Source organism: Rhinoderma darwinii, chromosome 4 (genome assembly GCF_050947455.1).
Source record: "Rhinoderma darwinii isolate aRhiDar2 chromosome 4, aRhiDar2.hap1, whole genome shotgun sequence".
In the NCBI taxonomy this organism is placed as follows: Eukaryota; Metazoa; Chordata; class Amphibia; order Anura; family Rhinodermatidae; genus Rhinoderma; species Rhinoderma darwinii.
The window spans coordinates 345,591,323-345,609,087 of NC_134690.1; the positions used below are offsets into that span (position 1 = coordinate 345,591,323).

At 41.4% G+C, this 17,765-nt stretch overlaps 1 protein-coding gene across 1 annotated transcript in view; it reads right to left on the reverse strand.

Annotated features, from left to right (window-relative positions):
• The window catches only part of TTL (tubulin tyrosine ligase), a 35,634-nt gene extending 20,696 nt beyond the window's left edge, over window positions 1–14,938 (reverse strand). The window contains exons 1-3 of the mRNA XM_075864466.1: window positions 14,458–14,938; window positions 6,044–6,122; window positions 4,055–4,287 (exon numbers count right to left, since the gene is read on the reverse strand). Of these exons, the coding sequence (XP_075720581.1) occupies window positions 4,055–4,287; window positions 6,044–6,122; window positions 14,458–14,614 (469 nt within the window). The 5' untranslated portion in view covers window positions 14,615–14,938. The remainder of the gene's footprint in view (window positions 1–4,054; window positions 4,288–6,043; window positions 6,123–14,457) is intronic.
• Window positions 14,939–17,765: the final 2,827 nt, after the last annotated feature.

The following is a 17,765-nucleotide window of genomic DNA, read 5'->3' on the forward strand; positions in this document are numbered from 1 at the left end:
ATTCTGGGATAACCGCTTTAACATATTTGCCACTGAAATTAAATATCTGTGTAAAAATTGCAAATTTTCACTGTGCAAAATTCATTGAGCATGGATTTCTGGAAGATACTTATGGGGGTCAAAATGCTCACTACACCCCTCAATAAATACCTTGAATAGTCAAATTCAGTACAAGCAAGTATTTTTCTATCAGTGATTACAGCATACAACTAGATTACATGTACAGAAGTATTGTATGGAGACTACTGCACCAACTCCCATTATATGATCTATAATAAGGCTCCAACCCAGGGGACCTGATGTAGGGATGGGCGATTTTTCCCAAAAATAAAATCTCGATATTTTTTTTTCAACACTTTGGGCGATTTGAAACTCGATTTTTCTTATTTTCCATTAGCACTCTGGAGAGAGATTACATTATAGTGTCAGAAGTCTGAGCCGAACCATGCGCAGTACCGACACCACTATGGGGTTTTAATAAATGACATTAAGGCCAGATTCACACGACCGTGATTGGACTGTGAAAAACATTCCGTGTCTCCGCCGGATTTCCCAGCCCAATCACGGTACATTGTGAACGGGACACCTGGCATCAGCCATTTAGGCTACAGCCACACGACAGTGAAAAAAATAAATAAAAAAGGGGCATCAAAAACGAATCAAATGTCAGTTTTTCATGTGCATTTTGCATCAGTGTCTCCAAATTCTCATCCACTTTCAGTCCGTCTGTCCGTTTTTCATGGCCGTTAAAAAAAAAAAAAAAAAAAAGGGAGGATGGAATTCTTTTGTCAAGGTTTTTGCATTAATCCCCTGAAAACACCAGTGCCCATGTAGATATTGTCGCAATGGCCCTGTAGATAGTGCCCACAGATATAGTGCCATCGTGCCACAATGCACACATAGTTACATAGTTAGTACGGCTGAAAAAAGACACATGTCCATCAAGTTCAACCAAGGGAAGGGAAAAGGGAAGGAAAAATTTCTACACATAGGAGCTAATATTTTTTTGTTCTAGGAAATTATCTAAGCCTTTTTTAAAGCCATCTACTGTCCCTGCTGTGACCAGCTCCTGCGGTAGGCTATTCCATAGATTCACAGTTCTCACTGTAAAGAAGCCTTGTCGCCTCTGCAGCTTGAACCTTTTTTTCTCCAGACGGAGGGAGTGCCCCCTTGTTTTTTGAGGGGGTTTTACAAGGAACAGGATTTCACCATATTTTTTGTATGTGCCAATAATATATTTATATAAGTTAATCATGTCCCCCCTTAGTCGTCTTTTTTCAAGGCTAAATAGGTTTAATTCTTTCAATCTTTCCTCATAACTTAAATTCTCCATGCCCCTAATTAGCTTCGTTGCTCTTCTTTATATTTTTTCCAACTCCAGGGCATCCTTTCTATGAACTGGAGCCCAGAACTGAACTGCATATTCTAGATGAGGCCTCACTAATGCTTTGTAAAGTGGTAATATTACATCCCTGTCCCGCGAGTCCATGCCTCTTTTAATACACGACAGTATCCTGCTGGCCTTTGAAGCAGCTGATTGACACTGCATGCTGTTATTGAGTTTATGATTTACAAGTACACCCAGATCCTTCTCAACAAGTGAATCCGCCAGTGTAGCTCCCCCTAGGACATATGATGCATGCAGGTTGTTGGTACCCAGATGCATAACTTTACATTTATCTACATTAAACTTCATCTGCCAAGTGGACGCCCAAACACTTAGTTTGTTTAAATCTGCCTGCAATTCATGAACATCTTCCATAGTCTGAACTATATTACATAGCTTGGTGTCATCTGCAAAAATAGAAATAGTGCTATTAATCCCATCCTCTATATCATTAATAAATAAGTTGAATAATAGTGGTCCCAGCACTGAACCCTGGGGTACACCACTTATAACCGGGGACCATTCAGAGAAGGAATCATTGACCACAACCCTCTGGATACGGTCCTTGAGCCAATTCTCAATCCAATTACAAACTATATTTTCTAAACCTATAGTCCTTAATTTACCCATTAGGCGTCTATGGGGGACAGTGTCAAATGCCTTTGCAAAGTCCAAAAACACTAAATCCACAACGGCCCCTCTGTCTAGACTTCTGCTCACCTCTTCATAAAAACAGATTAGGTTAGTTTGACAACTTCTGTCCTTAGTAAAACCGTGCTGGCTGTCACTTATAATGCTATTTATTGTCACATAATCCTGTATATAGTCCCTCAATAGCCCCTCAAACATTTTCCCCACGATGGATGTTAAGCTTACTGGTCTATAATTACCTGGGGAAGACCTAGAGCCCTTTTTGAAAATAGGCACCACATTTGCGCTGCGCCAGTCCCTTGGCACTATACCAGTCACTAGAGATTCTCTGTATATTATGAAAAGGGGGACAGAAATAACTGAACTAAGCTCTTTAAGAATTCTAGGGTGTAACCCATCTGGTCCCGGGGCCTTGTGCACATTTATTTTATTTAATTTAGCTTGGACCATCTCTACATTCATCCAATTCAGTAGATCAACTGATATATTAACAGCACTGGCACCGGCTACATCAGCTGCTCTTTCTTCAGTTGTATATACAGAGCTAAAGAACCCATTTAGTAACTCTGCCTTCTCTTGATCCCCTGTGATCAACTCCCCATTACCATTATCTAGGGGTCCTACATGTTCAGACCTTGGCTTTTTAGCATTTATATACTTGAAGAATTTTTTGGGATTTGTTTTACTATCCTTGGCCACCTGCCTTTGATTTTGTATTTTTGCTAATTTTATTACATTTTTACAGATTTTATTAAGCTCTTTATATTTTACAAAGGCTACAGCTGTACCCTCAGATTTGTATTTTTTAAATGCCCTTTTTTTGTCATGTATTGCCCCTTTCACAGAAGGTGTAAGCCATGTGGGGTTTAATTTGAGTCGTTTATACTTGTTACCTATAGGAATACATTTTGCACTATAATTACCCAAAGTAGATTTGAAAATCTCCCATTTATCATTTGTCCCATTATTTGACATTAGTTCTTCCCAGTCTATATCCTGAATTGCCGCCCTCATCCTGGGAAAATTGGCTTTCTTAAAATTAAATGTTTTTGCCCTCCCAGCCTGCGTTTGTTTTTTACAGTATAGGTAAAATGTAACTATATTATGATCACTGTTACCGAGGTTTTCACGAACATTGACATTCCCAACAAGATCTGCATTATTAGAAATGACCAGATCCAACAGAGCTTCACCTCTAGTCGGGTCTTCCACAAACTGGCCGATAAAATTTTCCTGCAACAGGTTGAGGAAATGTCTCCCCTTTGCAGTTGAAGCTGAACCATGACACCAATTAATATCCTTGCCCACAGGTCTGACCATTGGCACAGGCTTTTTTTTATGCATATTGAAAAACATGACTGTTTACACATTACTTGCTAGTGGATCATTTCCTGAACACGTTGCCGTAAATGTCACCTATAATCTGCTAAAAATGCCAACAGGGCAATGTCAGGTAATCTGAATAATAACCCGGCAGGGCAGTGGGCAATGAAATAGTTCCTGCTAGAAAAGGATATTATCTCAAAAACAAAATTATATTAGGAAGTTAGACCTCATGCACACGCCCGTATTTTTGCAGCCGCAACTTATTTGCAGTTTTGTGGAAAAATTGTGGACCCATTTTCTTTCTATGGCCCCATGCACACGACCGTGATGAACTCAGGACGGTCCGGATTTGTGAACTGGTGAATTGTTGTGGATACACGAGTTTGAATGAGATGCACAACAAGGTTTTTTTGCGGTCCGACGGACCGAAACGGACCCGTGGTTTTGTGGACCGCAAAACCAATGCAGTTGTGTGCACGAGTCCTTATATTTATGCTTTATATTGTATTACGGATAATTTATATTAAAAATAGTTCCAAATGCAGCTTTACCTTAAGGGGACATGAAAGCTCTCCTAACATATCCGTTTTGATAATTGTTTGCCCTCCCCGTTAAATAAAAAAAAAAAAAAAAATGCTTTAACATTATTTAAGAGCTGGTATGGCAACTTTTCTGAATGTTTAGACCCACCTTTGGCACCGGATGAAGATTTAGCTATCCACACATTTCCTTTTTCGCTCTCCTTCCTTCCATGAAATGATTCTAGAAACTCTTCTCGTTCGTCTGTGCGGGTGCTGTTGATTAGATCTTGGAGACCGTTCCTTCCCTTTACCATAGGAGATTTCTGATTGGTTGGGTAAATCACATAAGATTCTGGAAACCATGTGCAGGACCCTGAAAGCTCTGGACTAGTTTTGATTAACCTAGAAAAAAAAAAAAAAAAAAAAAGTTATTAAACCACAATAACTACAATTTAAAACCTGTTCAATGCACCCAAGCTCTCCCAGAAGGTTATTGAGAATGTTGATCTAAAAGTAATGCATGCATATCACCGCAAGTTCCAGTAAACTTGTAATAGTCCTACACCTATGAGACCAGTACAATGCCAAATCCGTAATGGTTTTTATACAATTTGAACAAAGGCAAAAAGAATATTGGCTGCCATATGTATTTGATTGATAGGAGTCCAAGTGCTTAAACCTTGAATAATGCCAGGAATGGGTGTCCTCTGTGCCACTCTGCAGTGAAGAGGTGGCCACGCATAAATGGTCACTCTAAATAGAGAATGTATACTATAAAAGGGGACCGGTCACCACATTTCACAATACAAACTGCATACATTATTCAATAGATCTCTTATACCTGATGAGACTGGTGTACTTACTTTGAAAATACATGTAAGGGTTAGTTCACACAGAGTTTTTTTACATGTTTTTTGAATAAATATTTTTTTTTTTTTTTTTGACGCGGAAACCGCGTCAGAAAATGCGCCAAAAAAGCCTTTCATTGATTTTAATGGGAGGCAGAGGCGTTTTTTCCCCGCGAACGGAAAAACCGTCTCGCGGGAAAAAGAAGCGACATGCCAGAGGCATTTACGTCTCTGACCTCCCATTGAGATCAATGGGAGGTAGAGAAAGCGCATTTCGCTGCATTTTTGCCCATTGGCGCTCAATAGCCGCGGGCGAAAAATGGTGTGTGAACCCAGCCTAAGAATGGCTGTCTAATCCTCTCTCAAAGTTTTCCTGCCTTATAATTAAATTAGCATTTTATCAGACCAAGTATATGCATGATGTAATCTCAATTTCCATCCGCCTACAGGTGTCAAGCTCCTATCAGTGTCCACCCTCCTCCACACCATGCTGAAATCTTGCACATGCCCAGTACAGCTGCAGTCTCCTTGGCTCTGCAGTCAAAGAAAGCAGAAGATGGAGTTAGTAGCTATAATTCCACGCTAAAACTGCTGCTGGAAAACTCACTCACAGAGCCAGGGAGACGGCAACTTGTACTGTGCCTGTGCGAGAACCAGGGAGACTAAAGTTTGTGCTGAGCATGTGTGGGGGAAGTGGGACACTGATAGGAGTTTGTCAGCTCTAGGTGGGCGGAGATTGAGATTTCATCATGCATATACTTGGTCTCATAAAATGCTAATTTTAATATAAGGCAGGAAAAAAAAAATTGAGACAGGATTATACAGCCATTCTTACAGGGGTTTTCAAAGTAAGTACGCCAGTCTCAGCAGGTCTAACAGATCAATCAAATATTGTATGTGGTTTGTATTTTGAAATCTGGTAACAAATCGGCATGACAAGCATGGTTACCAACTACCCATAGGTTTATAAAAAATAGGGGACAAGCGTCAATAGACTTTTTAATCTGGGGTAAGTGTATCAAACATTATTTTACAGATCACAATAAATGCTGTTTAAGTGTTCATATTATTAGCGAATAGATAGAACCATTAAAGCAATGAGCAGCCGATTCCCATTCACCTAATAAGTGCAGGTACCAGAGATGGAACCCCCATCTTTCAGATTTTACAGAATAGCCTCTGGACGTAAATAACTAACTAATAAAAATCGGAAAAGATGGCACTCAATACAGTGATAAACAACATGTCTGAAGCTAAATTTAGGTGGAATTCCCTTTAACAAGTCATAATGCAAAATGGATGCAACTTACTTTACCAAGGAAGCCTTACGACAAAGTTTATCTGCTCCACGGTAGTAATTTACCAGCTGCACAATACCAGGCTCATGACCTGTAACAAACAAAAAGTTGTTTTTTTCTGTCTGTGGAGAACCTTGATAAAAAGGGGCTTTTACCCATAAAATAATTAAATAGCTACTGCAGTATTTGAGTGGGTGCTCGGTAATCCCATTGCGGTACCACTAAGATTTTCATCCTGACTACAATTTCAGTTTATCACGCCTTATCGAAGTAAAACATTTTTATTATAGCTTATAGTTCTAGAGTTCTGTTAAATTATATTAGACACAGACTTGAGTATTCCTAGCCAATTGCGTTCTACTCATACTGCATTAAAACAAATGCTTCATTCTTAAGCAATATAATATCCTATTATACTGTATATATTTATGACTATATTTGCTAACTTCATACAATTCTGAACATAGATTGTATTGTTACAAAATACCATAAGGAAATGCATCGTTAAGATGGTCAAACACATTAAAAAAAACTGGCGGCTGACAATTACTCAGCTCAACTCCACCATAAACATGCACATTTGGGCATTAAGAAACTCATTAGCATAAAGCTAAAAATCGCTCATAAAGTGGTTTAAAATAGATCGTTTTTCGAACTAAAAAGCATTACGGTCACCTACATTATAGCGCCGATCTCCTTATATAGGAGATAGGGCACTTATAATGTGGTGACAGAGCCTCTTTAAGGCTCAGAGCCCATTTTTCACTTTATGTGGTAATAACTGTGGAATGCTTAAACCTATCCAACGATTCTGAGATTGTTTTCTTGTGAAACATTGGGCTTTATGTTAGTGGTAAAATGTAGAAACAAAAAAAAAAAAAATAGAATTTTTCTGAATTTAAATTCCTTTGCTTGTAAAACAAATGGTTATACCACCAAAAATAGTTACTAGTTCACATTTCCCATATGTCCACTTTAGATTGGCATAGTTTTTTGAACACTCTTATTTTTCTTGGACGTTACAAGGCTTAGAACATAAACAGCAATTTCTCATATTTTTAAGAAAATTTCAAAAGTCTTTTTTTTTTTTTTTTAAGGTACCTGTTCAGTTCTGAAGTGTCTTTGAGGGGCCTATGTATTAGAAACCCCCATAAAACACCCCATTTTAAAAACTAGACCCCTCAAAGTACTCAAAACAGCATTTCGATTTTTGTTAACCCTTTAGGCATTTCACAGGAATTAAAGCAAAGTGGAGGTGAAATTTGCAAATTTCTTGCTGAATTTCAATTTTATTCAATTTTTTTCTGTAACACAGAAGGTTTTACCAGAGAAACACTACTAAATATGTATTGTCCAGATTCTGCAGTTTTTAGAAATGTCCCACATGTGGCGCTAGTGTGCTCGTGGACTAAGCATCTAGTGCATTTTGGGGCCTCTTTTATTGGAATATATTTTAGGCAGCATGCCAGGTTTGAAGAGGTGTTGAGGTGGCAAAACAGTAGGAATCCCCCAAAAGTGACCCCATTTTGGAAACTACACCCCTCAAGGAATTTATTTATGGTTGTGGTTACCATTTTGACCCCACAAGTTTTACACAGCACGTATTTGAATTGTGCTGTGAAATTAAAAAAATATTTTTTTTTCCAATAAGAAGAAATTTTTCATCAAAATTTCTTATTTTCACAAGAAATAAAATACCCCATTTTGTCCTGAGTGTAGCAATACCCCATTTGTGGTGATAAACTGCCGTTTGGGCCCATGGGAGGGCTAAGAAGGAAAGGACCACCATTTGGCCTACTGGGGATTTTCTGGTGCGAAGTCATGTATGCAGGAGCCCCTGAGGTACCAGTACAGTTGAAGCCCCCGAGAAGTGACCCCGTTTAAAAAATTACACCCCTTAAGGCATTCATCTAGAGGTGTAGTGATCATTTTGACCGGAGACATACACCCCATAAACTGTAATGTGGGTTCTCCTGGGTACGGCAATATCCTCAATGTGGCTGTTATCAGCTGCCTGGGCACGCAGCAGGGCTCAGAAGGGAAAGATGAGGGGGATAAGATGTGTGGAGTGCATCAGGGTAAGTAAAACTGGGGTAGATTAAAAATCAAGGGATGCATGATAAATTTTAAAAGACTCTTTCCTACAGAGCCCTGGTGTTTCGGGACACGTGTCACATTGATATATTGTGTCCTTCCTTTTCCATCTCTTCTAGCAGACTTTGCACCTCTTGACTTCTTTCCTTCTTGCCAGTTTGGGAACTTCTCCTGGCAAGTGTTGCCCTGGTACTATGCGTGTGGCCTCGCTTCCAGAAGTACTGGGTGCCCCATTCTTGGTCCCTAAAAATTAGGTTCTTGATAACCACCTCTTGAAATTCCAGGAAAGTTCCCCTCTGGTTTGTACATAGACGTAGCACGTACGCATTGTACAATGCCATCTGTATGATGTGCGTGGCCAGCTTCTTCTTATACCACACCCCATGGTGCTGTAGGGCCTCAGGACTTGATCTGACAAGTCCACCCCTCCCATGTACCTATTGTATTCCAGGATGCAGTCTGGTTTGGGGGTCTCTGTACAGGTACATGGTTACTGGTGTGGCCATGTATTGTTGTCAATACAAGGACATCTCTCTTGTCCTTGTACTTGACACACAATATGTTGCTGCTAGAATGTGCCCTGCTCTCACCCCTTCTGAGTGTTTGCCCAAGCAGAGTCTTAGGGAGTTCTCTCAGATTTCTTCTAGCAGTACCGCATGCCGCAGTACTTCTGGAAGCGAGGCACTTGAAGAGTGGGATGCTGGTATAAAAATTATCCAGGTAGAGGTGGTAATCCTGGTCCAGCAGTGGGTGCAACAAATCCCACACAATATTTGCATTAACTCCCAGTAAGGGGGGGGGCATTCTGGGGGCTGCATACTGGTGTCCTTCCCTTCATATATCCTAAACCTGTAGGTATACGCTGATGCACTCTCGCACAGCTTATACATCTTCACGCCATACCTTGCCCTTTTACTCGGCAGGTACTGGCGGAATTGAAGCCTCCCTTTAAGATGTACCAAGGACTCCTCAATAGAAATACAATTCTCGGGGGTGTATGCTCGGGAAAACCAGGAACTGAAATGGTCTAATAGGGGTCTCCATTTATACAAACGGTCAAAACTGGGGTCATCTCGGGGTGGGCACTTCTCATTATCAGTATAATGTAAGAAGCAAAGTATTGCCTAATTTTTATTTTTTTTAGGTTCCAGTTCAGTTCTGAAGTGGCTTTTAGGAGCCTATATAAGAAAACCCTATCAAACACCCCATTTTCTAAACTAGACCCCTCAAAGTATTCACAACAGCATTTAGAAAGTTTATTAACCCTTTGGGTATGTTCACACGCAGTGGTTTCAGATGTAATTCGGGCGTTTTACGTCCCTAATACGCCTACAAACATCTGCCCATTGCTTTCAATGGGAATTACGATGTTCTGTTCCCACAAGCCTTTATTTTACGCGTCGCTGTCAAGATACGGCGTGTAAAATGACGGCTCGTTAAAAGAAGTGCAGGACACTTCTTGGGACGTTTTTGGAGGCGTTTTTCATTGACTCCATTGAAAAACAGCTCCAAAAACGGCCGTAAAAAACATTGCGTAAAGCGCGAGTTGTTAAAAAAAAGTCTGAGAATCAGGAGGCTCTGTATTTTCAGACGTTTTTGTTCACTACGTGTGAACATACCCTCAAGGTGTTTTACAGAAATTTAGAGCAAAGTAGAGGTGACATTTACATATTTATTTTTTTTGGTCAGAAAATCCTTTTTATTCCATTTTTTTCTGTAACACAAAAGGTTTTTACCAGAGAAACGCAATTCAATACTTATTGCCCAGATTCTGCAGTTTTGATAACTATCCCACATGTGGCCCTAGTGCACTAATGGACTGAAGCACCGGCCTCCGAAGCAAAGGAGCACCTAGAAGATTTTGAGGCCTCCTTTTTATTAAGTCCGGTTTGAAGAGGTCTTGTGGTGCCAAAACAGTGGAAACCCCCCCAATATTTTGGAAACTAGACCTCTTGAGGAATTCATTGTAGTTTTCTTGGGGTGCATGCGGCTTTTTGATCAGTTTCTATTCTATTTTTAGGTGGCGTGGTGACTAAAAAACAGCAATTCTACTATTATTTTTTTATTCTAATTTTTTCCAGCGTTTCACCGTGCGCTATAAATACATTTACTTTATTCTGCAGGGCGATACGATTACGGCGATACCCTAAGTTTATAGTTCTTTTATGTCTTACAGCGTTTGCACAATAAAATACTTTTTGTAATAAATCATTTACTTTCTGTGTTACCTTATTCTAAGAGCCAGAACTTTTTTATTTTTCCATCACGAAAGCCGTGCGAGGACTTGTTTTTTGCGTAATGAACTGTAGTTTCGATCAGAACCATTTTTCGGTACATGCAACTTTTTTTATCTCTTTTTATTCCATTTTTTGGGAGGTGAAGTGACCAAACAATTGTGATTGTGGTTCGGTTTATTTTATTTTTTTTTATGGCGTTCAACGCGCGGGATAAATAACGAAATAATTTTGTAGTTCAGGCCGTTACGCACGCGGCGATACCAATTATGTATAGTTTGTTTATTTTTATTAATAATAAAAAAAGGACGGATAAGGGAAAAGGGGGGATTTTTACTTTTATTTTCTTATGGTTACACAACTTTTTTTTTACCTTATTACTTTGTCCCTCTAGGGGACTTGAGGGCAGGAGGCCCTGATCGCAATTCTAATACACTGCACTACATGCATAGTGCAGTGTATTAGAGCTGTCAGCTACTCACTGACAGCAAGCATAGTCAGGACCCACTAGGCTTCCATAGATGGCATAGCCAAACGCCATTGTTAGGCGTCCGTTTGCCATAGCGACCATCGCTGCCCGCTATCATGTAGCGGGCAGTCGATGGTGGTTTAACCCGTAAGTAGCCGTGATAGCCATTTAAGGCGGCTTTTAAGGGGTTAATCAGCAGGGACACAGCGATCGGTCCCCGCTATAGGAGCTGCAGCAAATGCTGTACGAGCCAGCAGCTGTCACAGCTCCTGTATGTGTCGGGACGTACTATGCCGTCTCGGAGCGCGAACGGAATGGTTACCATGACGGAATAGTACATCACTGAGCGCGAAGGCGTTAATAAGAAAAAATAAAAAGATAGATGTATGTATATATATATATATTATATACACATACACGCAGTACTGTGCAAGAGTTTTAGGCAGTTGTGATAAAACGCTTCAAAGTAAGAATGCGTTCAAAAATAGAAGTGATGATTTTTTTTTAAATCAACTGACAAAACGCAAAGTGAATGAACATAGCAGAAATCTAAATCAAATCAATATTTGGTGTGACCACCCTTTGCCTTCAAAACAGCATCAATTCTTCTAGAAACACTTGCACAGTTTTTGCAGGAACTCGGTAGGGAGGTTGTTTTAAACATCTTGGAGAACTAACCACAGATCTTCTGTGGATGTAGGCTTCCTCAAATCCTTCTGCCTATTTATGTAATCCCAGATAGACTCAATGATGTTGAAATCAGGGCTCACTGAGGTTATAATAATCACTTCCAGGGCGCCTTGTTCTTCTTTACGCTGAAGATAGTTCTTAATGACATTGGTTGTATGTTTGGGGTCGTTGACCTGATGCAGAATGAATTTGGAGCCAATCAGACGCCTCCCTGATGGTATTGCATGACGGATAAGCATCTGCCTGTATTTCTCAGCATTGATCATTAATCCTGACCAAATCCCCAACTCCATTTGATGAAATGCAGCCCCAAACTTGCAAGGAACCTCCACTATGCTTCACTGTTACCTGCAGACATTCATTATTGTACCGCTCTCCAGCCCTTCAAACTGCCTTCTGTTATAGCCAAATATTTCACATTTTGACTCATGAGTCCAAAGCACCTACTACTATTTTTCGGCACCCGAGTTCCTATGCTTTCGTGCATAGTGGAGTCACTTGGCCTGGTTTCCACGTTGAAGCTATGGTTTTTTTGGCTGCAATTCTTCAATGAAGACTACTTCTGGCCAGACTTCTCAGAAAAGTAGATGGGTGTACCTTTGTCTCACTGGTTTCTGCCAGTTCTGAGCTGATGGCACTGCCGAACCTCTTTGATCTGCTGCACTAAGTTTCCTTGGCCGACCACTACGCCTACAGTATTTAACATTGCCCGTTTCTTTGTGCTTCTTCAAAAGAGCTTGAACAGCACATTTTGAAACCCCAGTCTTCTATGAAATCTTTGCCTGGTAGAGACCTTGCTGATGCAGTATAACTACTTTTTGTGTCTGGTTGCTGTGCTCAGTCTTGCCATGGTGAACCTGTGACATGAAATGGTCTTCCGTAACCTCACCTTTGTAGCAGAGTTTGACTGTTCCTCACCCAGTTTTAAGCCTCCTACACAGCTGTTTCTGTTACAGTTAATAGCAGATTGCATTGTCACAGCGATGTTACACGCCCCCTTGCCAATTACACGCCCCATTGACAGTTTAGGGTGTTATTTAAATATCGGGTGCCAAATATAACGGCATGGATTTCTAAATAATGGAGGAGGATAGAATTTTTTTTTTAAAGTGCCCCAGGGTTTGTGCAGCCCTGCCTATTACATGCTGAACATGTATGGGCAGGTGAAAGGTTCTCTTTAAGAAATGTAAATAACCTTCTAATAAAGTTGACAGACATTTGCCTTCTGTGTGGCTTTCTCACCAGTCTCCAACGGGACGACTAGACCGCCGTGATGTTGCATCCACAGTGGCAGCGACTGGAAGACACAGTTACATGAAGCTACGTCACTGTAGATGCAACGTTACTGAGCCCTAATTTTCATACCAAAATAAAATAATGTCAGGGGTAAGTCAATTAGAAAGGTTTGCTTTTTCTTTCGGTTTATATGGCTTGGGGAAAATGTAGGAAGTGTGTCCCTGCGGCTCCATATAGCACCAAATCTTGGAGATCTTCTTGCCATAGATGTATTTGTATGACGAGCATGCTGGGCTTTATTTTATGACAGACTACGTATGAATAGGACAGAAAAAAAAAAAAAAACGCCTTTTTATTAAATCTGAGGCATATAGAAGTGCAGTATGTAGTTGTACGGGGCCGTAATGAAGCACCCATTATAGTCTATGGGCATAGACTGTTATGGGTGCTTCGTTACGTCTCCATGCATCTAGAAGGCTATACTGACTCGTAATACGCCTGTGTCTTATTGGACATCTTAAAAAAGTAATTTGAATTAAAGGGGTATTCCATTATCACCCATCCACAAGATATATGCTCATTTTTTGATCACTGGGGGGCCCACTGCTGGGATTGTCTGAACACCCAGATTCTCCTCACTGATTGACCGCATTGAGGACAGTAAATGGAGCGGAGGTCGAGCACGCGCGCTGCTGCTCCGTTCAAAGTCTATGTGAATGACGGAAACAGCTGTGTACAGCGCTCAGCTCTTTCTATCATTCTTATAGACAGTGAATTGAGCCGCGGGTGCTTTATCGACCGCCGCTCTATTCAAACTCCTCACTGCAGGGGTTGCAGTGAGGATCTGGGGGTTCAGGCCCCTTGTTCTCACCATTGGTGGGGGTCCCAGCGATCAGAAAATCACCTATCATGTGGATAGGTGATAATTTAGGATTTTAGGCATAACCCTTTAAAATAATTCTCCCGAAACAAAATTAGATTTAGCGGGAATAATGATATTATATGCATCTATAGCTTGTTGATTGCAATAATGCAATCATCTCAGAATTTTTTTTTTCTAAGGTTATAGGACATACAATCCCATATGGAATACACATCATGGCATTTATCGGAGTGGTAGTGCCCATCTTTAGCAATTGGACTTAAAGTGACGTTATCAGTATTGTATCTTGTGTTGGGCACTTTCTATAGAATAGTCATAATATCCCCAGGACCACAGTCTGAATGGAAATAGCAAAAGGAATAGGATTCCGTTAGAGCGCTGCAGCAGCACTGGCTCAGATCCCCTTGTTGGTGCAGCAGGCAACACCCAAATGCAGTTCCTTGCACTCCTGCATCTAGTAGAGGGGGTCACGGTTATCCGAAGAGACTTTCTAAATGGAAATCTTGATATTATTAGTGTTTAAAATAACTTTTGGTCTCAATCGAATGAATATCCCAGTAATTTGTTACGATTGTCGTTCCCGGCAATTTACATACAATTTTACAAGCAGAATTGTTACGGTTACTCCTGCGGTGATTGAAAAGGTTTAGAAGTTGAGATTTGCTTGGTTGATGTCCAGACAAGAATTACGGCTCTAGATCAGACATTTATGGTGGAAAATCGTGATTACTGTAAACCCAGGCTTAATGGGTTAAATCAGGGTGATGCTAAACGTAGGGAAATAATAAGACTGATGTCATGATGATCTCCTGGGACTTACCCAACCTCCCAAATGGCAGCCTGTTCCTCTCCCCCAGCATGAGATTAAACCTGGGATTGTCCTTCTTCAGTCTCTTCCATTGTCCCGTGGTCAGGAGGATCTTGGACACTTCAGCATACACTGTGCTGTTCTCATCCCTCACCACGAAGGTATACATGATCCCACTGGGCGGATAATAGAGTGCAGGCTCCTCTGTCTACAGCCGGCTATGTAGTGTGTGCGCTATTGTTGTGCTCCCCTGCAGCCCGCACCATACTACAGTATAGGGAACAGATCCATTGATGATCGGCGCGGATGAGATCACCACCCGGCTGCCGGGGATCTAGTCTGATCCTGTAGTTATTGATCTCTTATGAGAGACACCAGGATACGGAAAAGCAAAGCAGCTGCTGCCCGACAGCTTCTATATCCAGCTACGTGCTAACCCCTCCCAGGCACGGAGGCTGAGCTATAGGGTCAGGGGGCAGTGGGAGGGGAGACTGGCAGCATGGCTGGGTAGACTGGCAGCCTCTGTTAGGAGCTGCTGCTCTCATATAAGGAGTGATTGTTCCTGGACTAGAAGAATTGTTCTGTCAGTATCTCCCCAGCCTGGAAACAATGACTACTTGTTCCCCTTCTCAGTGACAGCCAATAGTATATGGCGTCTTAAAGGGGTACCCCCATCTTATAATGTTGTGGAATACCTTCCAACTTTTAATGAAAGGAAATAGGGACATATTAAACAGCGCCTCTTAACCCCATCCTACTCTTGTGCTGGTCACACGATGACAGGAGTGAGTTCTCAATGTCATGTTGTGTACATTGGGGGCGCCATAGACTCCCTGTGTTATCGTAGTGTCGCGCTGAAAGTGAATGTGGCCGCGTTTGCGACCCGCAGGTTTGGATTACTCGATGCTGTGGTGTCGCGATAACCTGTGGTTTACAACGTGGACACATTTACTTTCATTAGTGCGATGCAACCAGTATGACACTGAAATCACACAGCGATCTTTGGCCGTCTGACCTGTGTCGCGGTGTATCCCTAGACTTAAAGGGGATGTCCCACAAAACGGGTATCTTTTATGCACAGGATAAGGGATACATGTGTGATGGCTAGGGGTCCGACCGATGGGACCCCCAGCGATAAGAAGAACGGGGAACCTGAAAGTCCCCCGGAGTGCTCCATGAGAAGAATGGGACTTTCGGGGTCTGTGTCCGACAGCTCCATAGAAATTAATGGAGCGCCGGTCACACTTGTACAGCTGACACCTGCTGGTTGTGGCGCGGGCTCAGCTTCCGAGCCTGTGCCATCACAGCGTCGTAACAGTATTGCGGTGTGTGAAAAAACCCCTTGCTGACAGTGCCGTATATGTACGGCGGATTTCGGGAAGGGGTTGAGGGCATAGTGCCAACATAACAAACACATAAAGAGCAGCACAGTATAAATTGTGTATAAGGGCCTGTTCACATCAGCGTTGGCTTTCCATTCAGGGGTTCCGTCTGAGGTTTCCGCCGGGTGAACCCATCCTTGGAAAGTCAAACGGAAACCTTAGCTTCCGTTTGCATCACCATTGATATGAATGGTGATGGAAACATTTCTAATGGTTTCCGTTTGTCACCGTTCCGGCAGGTTTCCGTTTTTGTGACTAAATCAATAGCGCAGCCGACTGCGCTATTGATTCCGAAAATAAAACGGAAGCCTGCTTAAATAAAAAACACTGCTGTAATCTACATTACAGCGCCGATAACATCATGTACAATATAGGCCACTAAAAATGTGGTGACAGAGACTCTTTAAATGACCATGATTGGAGTTATCTCCCATACCGGCTGTTACAGCAGGATGTAAGCTGTTAGTTATAGATGGCACCCGCTGGTGATGGTGTGGGCACAGCTCCTGACATAATGATATGGCGGGAACAACACGCTCACCACGGCGTACTATTAGATCATGGGCCAGGAAAGGGTTTGTGACTATCGTTTCATAGAGCACAGGGGGCACAACAATCAAATGAGCTCTTTTGCTTCTTCATATCTGTGAACGCTGAGGGTCTCAGCACTTGGACCCCCACCAATAAAACTTCTGACATTTCACTCTGACATGTCAGACATTTTTGGAAACAACACCCTTTAATTTTTGTAGGTCAATAAAAGTCTCTACAGAAAATTACAAAGCAATTCCCTCGCTTATAGGGCCTTATGCATAAACAGTGGTCCAACAAAAAGCATCATTGTTGCCCATAGAAACTAATTAGATTCCGCCTGCATTTAGTTTTTTTGGGCAAATATAAAAATTAAATGATTTCTATAAGCAAAATATTGTTAGAACAGTCTTATTGAATGAAGTCCATAGTGTCCTGCTGGCTGTTAGACTTTGTAATAGGCACTTAGCGCCTACAACATGCACTATCCTTATGGTCTGCAATGCGGGATTCCCGGACTGAACTAGCCTAGAGGGCTTCCCTGTGAATTGGTGGGGTTATCTTCTCTATCTCTGTGCTACATGTGGTAACCTGGGTTGTGAGCAGCTCAACCCACACGATACATTGGTTTTATTTGCTGTTTTTACATTGCTGATAATCTTGAACCAGTAGGACTTTTTACATACAGCTCTGTTGCATTATGTCTAACAAGTATTGAGCTTGTTTTTTGACTATTTCTTTTTGACTACTAGTTTTGTTCCCTGATGAACCTGCCAATTTTCAGGGGAAACGCGTTGGAACGCAGTTTATTATGTCTATCGTTTTACATCAATCAGAGCCACCTCTCTAGGAATACTGATTACTTTTTCATCATTTACAACCTCCGTCTGGTGGTTGTGGTATGTTTTTGTATGAGTATAACTCTTTGCTTCGTATCATTTTTTTCTTCTTCATTTGTTCCTACCCATTGTTGTGCACAGTTTGAAGTTTTTGCACATTTTTGCTTTTTCTATTTGTGTATTTGCCTATCTAGGTTCCACTGTGCCTAGTATCCACTATAAAGAATTGGCTAGGCCATTAATAGGGTATCTAGGGTACAGGTTGGAGTTGTCCCTTGAGTAGGGGCATTACTCCAACTAGGAAGGGTTACCTGATAGTGTATACCAGGGTCAGTATTTTTTCTTGTGCTCTCAACTCAGTGAACAAAAGAAAAAAAACCCTCTCCCCTCACCCTTATTCTTTTTTGCATCATCATTTTTTGGAGGGATAATCATTCTTTTTTGACTACATAATCACTGACTATACTTTTGGCCTGGCAAAGCCGCTATATTTGTTTGGTTCTGTGAGCATAATACGCACTTAGGCCTAATGCACATGACCGTGGTTTTTTGTCCGTGTACTGTCCAC